At 46.1% G+C, this 8,449-nt stretch overlaps 1 protein-coding gene across 1 annotated transcript in view; it reads right to left on the reverse strand.

The window, feature by feature from the left end:
• The window catches only part of chrnb1 (cholinergic receptor, nicotinic, beta 1 (muscle)), a gene marked incomplete at both ends in the record, with an annotated part of 39,931 nt that overhangs the window by 20,674 nt on the left and 10,808 nt on the right, over positions 1-8,449 (reverse strand). Inside the window, 3 exons of the mRNA XM_080547380.1 lie at positions 1,717-1,940; positions 6,891-7,079; positions 8,000-8,144. Coding sequence (XP_080403506.1) covers positions 1,717-1,940; positions 6,891-7,079; positions 8,000-8,144 — 558 coding nt within the window. The remainder of the gene's footprint in view (positions 1-1,716; positions 1,941-6,890; positions 7,080-7,999; positions 8,145-8,449) is intronic.

The following is an 8,449-nucleotide window of genomic DNA, read 5'->3' on the forward strand; positions in this document are numbered from 1 at the left end:
GTAGGTGATGGTGAGGTCTGGTCTGGTCAGAGAGTGTAGGTGATGGTGAGGTCTGGTCACACCTGGACCGTCAGAGAGTGTAGGTGATGGTGAGGTCTGGTCTGGTCAGAGAGCGTAGGTGATGGTGAGGTCTGGTCAGAGAGCGTAGGTGATGGTGAGGTCTGGACAGAGAGCGTAGGTGATGGTGAGGTCTGGTCTGGTCAGAGAGTGTAGGTGATGGTGAGGTCTGGTCAGAGAGCATAGGTGATGGTGAGGTCTGGTCAGAGAGTGTAGGTGATGGTGAGGTCTGGTCTGATCAGAGAGCGTAGGTGATGGTGAGGTCTGGTCAGAGAGCGTAGGTGATGGTGAGGTCTGGTCAGAGAGCGTAGGTGATGGTGAGGTCTGGTCAGAGAGCGTAGGTGATGGTGAGGTCTGGTCAGAGAGCGTAGGTGATGGTGAGGTCTGGTCAGAGAGCGTAGGTGATGGTGAGGTCTGGTCAGAGAGCGTAGGTGATGGTGAGGTCTGGTCAGAGAGCGTAGGTGATGGTGAGGTCTGGTCTGATCAGAGAGCGTAGGTGAGGGTGAGGTCTGGTCAGAGAGCGTAGGTGATGGTGAGGTCTGGTCTGGTCAGAGAGCGTAGGTGATGGTGAGGTCTGGTCAGAGAGCGTAGGTGAGGGTGAGGTCTGGTCAGAGAGCGTAGGTGAGGGTGAGGTCTGGTCAGAGAGCGTAGGTGAGGGTGAGGTCTGGTCAGAGAGCGTAGGTGAGGGTGAGGTCTGGACAGAGAGCGTAGGTGATGGTGAGGTCTGGTCAGAGAGCGTAGGTGATGGTGAGGTCTGGTCAGAGAGCGTAGGTGATGGTGAGGTCTGGTCAGAGAGCGTAGGTGATGGTGAGGTCTGGTCAGAGAGCGTAGGTGATGGTGAGGTCTGGTCAGAGAGCGTAGGTGATGGTGAGGTCTGGTCTGGTCAGAGAGCGTAGGTGAGGGTGAGGTCTGGTCAGAGAGCGTAGGTGATGGTGAGGTCTGGTCAGAGAGCGTAGGTGATGGTGAGGTCTGGTCAGAGAGCGTAGGTGATGGTGAGGTCTGGTCAGAGAGCGTAGGTGATGGTGAGGTCTGGTCAGAGAGCGTAGGTGATGGTGAGGTCTGGTCAGAGAGCGTAGGTGATGGTGAGGTCTGGTCAGAGAGCGTAGGTGATGGTGAGGTCTGGTCTGGTCACACCTGGACCGCACCCTCTGTCGTACAACTGCCATCACTTTATTACCGTATTCTCTTTTTGTTATGACCCTAACCTTAACCCTTACTTTACTTATTTGACCTTATTCTGTTATTGTTGATTTTGTATCCTGCTGCAATGCCAACGTCGAAGAACCTGAGCCTAAGAATGGACTAAGAATCGCTAAGCCACGCCCCGAAATAGAAATTGTCCAATCATATCACACTCGGACAAACAACTTGCTAATATCTGATGGTGAAAAGCTTTTAGACAAAATATTTTTGTCATCTTTAAAAAAAATATGTCTATTACTTGCTGTGGTAAATCAGAAATCAGAAATTTGCCAAATCCCGCCATTGTAAGTCATTGAATGTCATTCAGTCACGGTCGGTCAGTCAGTCACTGTCAGTGAAGCGTTGTTTGTTTTTTTCCGGGTTTTCAAAGGGGGCGTGGCTTAGCGATAGGTCCATTGTACTCTTGTGCACCTGTACATTTGATGGAATCCAAAGCAATTGTGATTGTGATCTCACCTTGCGGACCCAGATGGGCATGTGGTGTGTGCTGGGGGAGCGGTGGTGCAGGTTGAGGACCACCACACTGAGGATGACGGAGCAGGTGACCAGGATCATGGTGAACATGAGGTAGTTGACGATGATGGGGACCCCCAGGGAGGTCTCTGGGACCTTGTCAGCCAGCAGCAGCAGGAACACAGTCAGGGTAAGCAGCACGTTGATGGACAGGCCCATCTTCTCTCCTGAGAGGGTGGGAGAATAGGGGTTAGAGAGAGGAGAAGACACACAGATAATAAACAATATATATTCGACAATATTCTACCCGTTATATCTATGTTATACTTACAGATATATACAGACAATTCACACACGCACGCACACATACACGCACACACGCACGCACAAACACACCCATGCACCCAGCCACAACTCCCTCGCCCCCCCATACACACACAGACACATGGACACATGCACACACACACACCTCACCATCCTCTGTGAACAGACAGGGAGACTATCCCTGTAATCTCTAAGTCGCTCTGGATAAAAGCGTCTGCTAAATGGTGAAAATGTAAAATGTAGACATTCAGGGGACACACAGCACGCATCCTCTGTTTTGGCTAATAGGATACACAGGGATTTATAGAGAGTAATGTTTTATTAAATGCGGAATTAACCTTGTCCTAGTGGACTATTAATGATTTGTAACATGTCGTTACTGGGCGAAAGGGATTGATCCACTGTTTTAACAGAAGCTGGCCCATGTAATTCACAACTAATGGATCTAATGGGGAATTCATTTCCCATCCTGAGTAGACAAGGACCCCCAAATGATGCTTGCCTGGTGTACATCATTTACACAACATAGTGACAAACGTCCTATCAAACACTCACCCAGACTAACAAACACATTCACCAATACATTCAGCTTCAGGGGGACTAACCAACCCCTTACACCCTAGCCTACTTTCCTACTCTCCTACATACCGACACACACGCACACTGGGAGTGCACTTGTGTACGTGTGTGTATGTGTGCGCGTGCATGTGTGTGTGTGAGAGAGAGAGAGAGAGAGAGAGAGAGAGGTGTGTGAGCATAGAGACCTTACGGGGCTCCCACAGGCCCATAGAGAACCACAAGGCTGAGGAGAGGAGACAGAGAGAGCTTTACATACTGAGCCCCAGGGACCCAGGCTTAAATGTGTCCTTGTGCAGTGTGCTCTGTCGCAATGCACGGCCACTGCTGTCACCGCGGGGAGGAGAAACACCCCTGTTTATGCCTCCTCAGGGAAGCCTTGGGTCCTAAAGAGCAACATGTTCAAAGGCGAGTTTGTTTGGTTTCACTAGCCTATTTTAGAGCTGAGCTGTGTGTGTACTGCATGTGATGCATGAGACAGAGAGAGACAGAGAGAGCGAGAGAGAGAGAAAAGACAGAGAGACAGGGAGAGAGAGAAAGAGAGAGAGAGAAACAGAAAGAGAGAAAGAGAGAGAGAGAGAAAGAGAGAGAGAGAAAGAGAGAGAGAGAAAGAGAGACAGAGAGAGAGAGAGAGAGAAAGAAAGAGAGAGAGAGACAGAGAGAGAGAGACAGAGACAGAGAGACAGGGAGAGAGAGAGAGAAAGAAAGAGAGAGAGAGACAGAGACAGAGAGACAGGGAGAGAGAGAGATAGAGAGAAAGAACATGCGTGAAATATGCGGATGACACTACCATAATCGGACTCATAAATAATAATAATGAAGACCATTACCGCGAGCAGATAGCCCAAGCCGTCACTTGGTGCCTCAACAACAACCTCCAGCTCAACTCATCAAAAACAAAAGAAATCATCGTAGACTTCAGGCACAGCCCCCCCCCCCCCAAAAAAAAACATCAACATCCTTGGAGAACCCTTTACCATAACGGACTCCTTCAAATTCCTTGGCACTCACATCAGCAACTCCCTCAAATGGAACACCAACACAGACTTCATCACCAAAAAAGCCCACCAACGACTATTCTTTCTTAGACAGCTCAAGAAATTCAAAGTAAAACAAAAACTCCTCCTTCAGTTCTACACCGCCATCATTGAGAGCATACTCACCCAGGCCCGTCACTATGGGCGGGCCTCAGGGGGCCAGGCCCCCCCACAGACGTGCTGGTGCCCCCCCAACTGGCAGCCAGATATAAAAAAAAAAAAAATAAATAAAAAAAATAAATCATATATTGTCATATGAAGACATTAAAATTGAGAAACAATAGTGTGTTTTTCATTTTGTTGGACGGGATTCTAGTGACAACCAATCATTTGAAAGTTGAAAGTTGAAAGTTGCACGTTACGCACGCTGCTGCTCCCGCCATTTCAGTTGTGTGAGGCAGGCGAGCACTGAGCAGTTGAGTGAAATCTGCGCTTTTTGATGGATAAAGCTTTTTGACTAAAGATGGATATAAGAAAGTGGATTACCGGTAAATCCTCGAAAGGTGCAGCTGCACCCAACCCCGATGGACATAGCACCAGCATTAGCGACTGTGGGCAGCCTGACACTAGCACCCCGACGGCTACCACTAGAGAGGTAAGTCCTACTAGCCCAACTGTTAGGGCTAGGGCTACTACTAGCCTTGCTAGCCCCCCGATGAAAGTTTTGTTACTTTTCGAGCCACCAAACAGACTGCTACAAAGCGAGAACATGGACCTGTTCACTGCGGTTACTCTTGTGAACAGTGCATCTGAATGCATAAAATCACTGCGCACAGAGGATGAGTTTACTGCGCTCTGGGACCTCTGCTCTCCTCCAGCCTCAGCCACTGACGAGGCTGGTCCCAGCTGTCCAACTAAGAGAAGACGCACAATTAACAAGAGCTTTGGTGCATTTGTAGTTGAAGGAACGGTTGGACAGTCACAGAGGGACACTGGCGAAAAGACAGAGTTCCTGAGAGTGTTTTACAGTGTTATTGATGCTGTGCAAGGAGAGATGGATGCGCGTTTTGGAGAGCGCAGCTGCAAGCTCATTGGTGCGCTGGCTGCTTTAAACCCAGAGGCCGAGGATTTCATGGATCCATCGAAGGTCACTCCTCTCCTAAGATTAGCTCGAACTGAAGTGGTTGAATCTGAATATGCTGTGGCTCGTGGTGGGTTCCTGGTAAAGAAGATGGAGGACACCTCGTTTCCCCCCAAAGATGGACAATGGACAATAGCCAATATTCTCAGTATACATTCCACTCAGCACTCCAGGCCATGCCAACTGTCATCCAAGCTTATACACTCGCCCTAACTTTGGGAGCGTCTACCGCGACTTGTGAAAACTATTTTTCAACACTTAAAAATGTTTTCTCTGAGCATCGGCGCAGCATGTTGCACAAGTGCAAGGCTCAACTGATTCAGCTTGCCTTCGAAAAGGACCTCACCCACAAGTTCAAGGATGAGTGGAAGGACTTACTGATGAGGAGATTCAGCACTGAAAAACGCCGCCTCCTTCTTTTCTGAGCCGGGTGTGTGTGTGTGTGTGTCCGTGTGAGCACACGCCGTGGTGATGTTTTGCTAGTTGTATTCTCGACAGCTTTTTCAACTGGAGAGATGAGCTGTTTGCACGGTTATGCTATATTTAATGTGCTTTGTGTATAACGTGTTCAATGATGAGGATCTGGCTGATCCTATTTGCTGTAGATGGGTGGTTTTAATGTGATGATCACACGATCGGTCGGTCATACTGTATCCCTTTTGGAAGTGCACTGATTGCGTGCCAGTCTCCTAATTTTAGTTACGTAGGCTATCCCTGGCATTTATTTAATTATTGTTCTTGTAAGTGTGCCGGGTTGGTGCCAATTATTGACCTGTGCGCATTGTAATGCACAACTTGGCCTCTCCACACTATAAAGTAACTTGCATTCAAATAATTTTAGCTTAGGCCTACTCGGGTCGACAAGGCCTTGTAATAAACCAGCTTCGCCTGTGTTTATTGTTATGTTATTTGCTGCATTTTGATAATTTTAGGTCTAGTCTTCATCGGTAGGCTACGTGTCCAATTTAGCCTCTGCAACCTACTATGCATGTCAGTGTTGCATGACGAATACCATAGCATATCGGATTATATAAAATAGTTAATAATAATTGTGCCCCCCCATGCAGTTCATTGGCCCACCCTAAGACTGGGCCCTGGTGACGGGTCTGTACTCACCTCATCCATCACAGTTTGGTACGGCAGCTCGGACAGTAAATCAAAAAGGAAACTACAGCAAATAGTAAAGAAATCATCCAAGATCATCGGCACCCCTCTCCCATCAGTTGAATCACTGTATCTCAAACGCACCATAAATAGAGCACATAAAATTATCTCTGACCCCTCCCACCCTGCTCACCACCTGTTCCAACTGTTGCCCTCTGGACGGCGCTACCGATCCCTGGCCACCAAAACATCCCGGTTCAAAAACAGTTTTTTCCCCTCTGCCATAAGGACTCTCAATACCTGACTCACTGCACTGTATAAATTGTAAATTGTAAATATGTTCTGTCTTGTCTTGTGGTTATGTGTGTTTCATGTCCATGTAATAGTCATGTAAAATGTGTGTATGTTTTTTGACACTGCTTTTTGAGCTGTACCGAAAACAAATTCCACGACCTAGGTCGTGTGGTCATTAAACTATTCATTCATTCATTCATTCATTCATTCATTCATTCATTCATCATTCACATGCAGGCTCTGCTTCGTGCTGGTAGCTTTACATTTAAGTCTATGTTTAGTCTAAACATATATTACCAATCATGGATCTATAAAATAAGTACTTTAAATAACTCCAGCTATTCCTCTCGGGGTGTGTAGAGCAGCAGTTCCCAACCTCTTTGGACTCAAGGCCCACTTAAAAGTCTCTAAAGTATTCGCGGCCCACGCAGGCATTTTACAGACGTGTAAAAAATGTTTTTGTGTCTCATCATTATTCTCTTATTCTTATTGGATATTTCATATGCATCATCATACATACAGTGCAGTAGGCCTAGTAGTAGCTCACGGATGATGCATTTTTTAAGGTTTTAAAGAAACAAATACAGTACCATGCACATATTTTTTGAATTAAGACGTTTTTGTAAAAAAAACTATTATAATAAAATATTTTGCCCATGATTTGGCGGCCCACTTGCAGTACTCTCTCGGACCACAAGAGGGCCATAGGTTGGGAATCGCTGGTGTAGAGGATTGGTCCGTGAGCCCTATCCCAGCTTCACCTGCGTCGGGAGGCAGGTAGAAGTTGAAGATGGCGATCACGGTGAGGAGGATGCAGGGGATGATGATGTTGAAGACGTAGTAGAGGGGCTTCCTCTCGATGATCAGGTAGAAGGTGATGTCCTCGTACAGGTCCGCCTCACGCACATTCTTCCTGCTGGGCTGGTGTCGGATGTACCACTCTCCACTCTCTGGGGACACACAGGGGACCGTCAAAACCATCATCCATATACAGGGTTCCCCCACCTTCTGAAACATCAAATTCAAGCACCTTTCAAGGACTCAATTCCCTCAAATTCAAGGATCCAACACAGCATAGTTTGAGACAGATCTAGATGAGAATTTATATAATAGGAACTATCCGTTCACAGACAACAATTAAAAAGAGAGGCTTGAATGTGTGAACACTAGATGGTCTCTTGCCTTCTCTACCACAGCACAGAAAAACAATATATTGTGAAATATGTGTAATAGTAGTTAAGCAATGTGACATATCTACTATACATATATATATATATATATATATATATATATATTATATATATATATAATCTATAATTACGTTAAAAAAAATGTAATATACAGTATATTATTACTATTCTTTTTGAGAGAGAGGAGAATTCAAGCACTTTCAATGACCCATGTCTATTTTCAAAAACTTTTAAGACTTTTTTTTCTCAAATTCACAAATGACCCCTGGGAACCCTGCATACGTCCATATGTCCGTGGGACAATGTTTCGGAGCATTGTGATAAACTTGTTATGTGTATTTGTGTGTCTTGGATGATGTTAATATGAATTTGTACAAAAGAAAGTATATCAAAGAATACATTGTTTGAAGCATCACCACAGTGAACACTTGGGCCCTCATGGTTAAAACTAGGTGACTGCAGTGGCACCTAAGTGCAGCTAAGTGCACAGAAAAATGTTCTGTTCCCATGTTCTGTTCCTCCATTCGTTTGCTCATTCATTCATTCGTTCTTTCCCTGATTCAAAGTAACCCTCAGATGGCAGATATAATCAACACAATCTTTTAACTGTGCTGGAAATGCTTGGATGTGTGCCGCTTTCTGTCGTGTGTGTTCTTTGTTTTCCCTCCATCCCTCCTTACCACTGAAACCACTATCGTAGACAATCTCTCTGATCTCGTTGTTCCTCTTGTCCCGAGCGTACTGCAGGTCCACCTCTGACGAGTCATAGGTGTAGGAGCGGAACACCATGGTGCAGTTCTGCCAGTCGAAGGGGAAGTATGTCACCTGGCCACAGGAGGCAGGAAGAGGAATAGGGGGTGTTATGACACCCGGAAGGAAATATAAAACTCCCAACAAGCAACACTTCCTTTCTGTGTAATACATTTTGAATTCTCTATTCAGAACAACAACGCTGAACAAAGGCATCAGCTGACAGATCCAACATGCTACAATTAGCGATAGGTCTGACAATTAGGGGGGGGGGGAGTAAGAAAAAAAAAAGAGAGAGAGATCAGAGGAAACAGATAAAGAGAGAGAGAGAGAGAGAGTGTAATGGCTTTTTTTTTTTTTGTCCTGTTTGTCCTGTTGCG

Source organism: Nansenia antarctica (genome assembly GCF_963989245.1).
Source record: "Nansenia antarctica genome assembly, chromosome: 17".
Lineage (NCBI taxonomy): Eukaryota > Metazoa > Chordata > Actinopteri > Argentiniformes > Microstomatidae > Nansenia > Nansenia antarctica.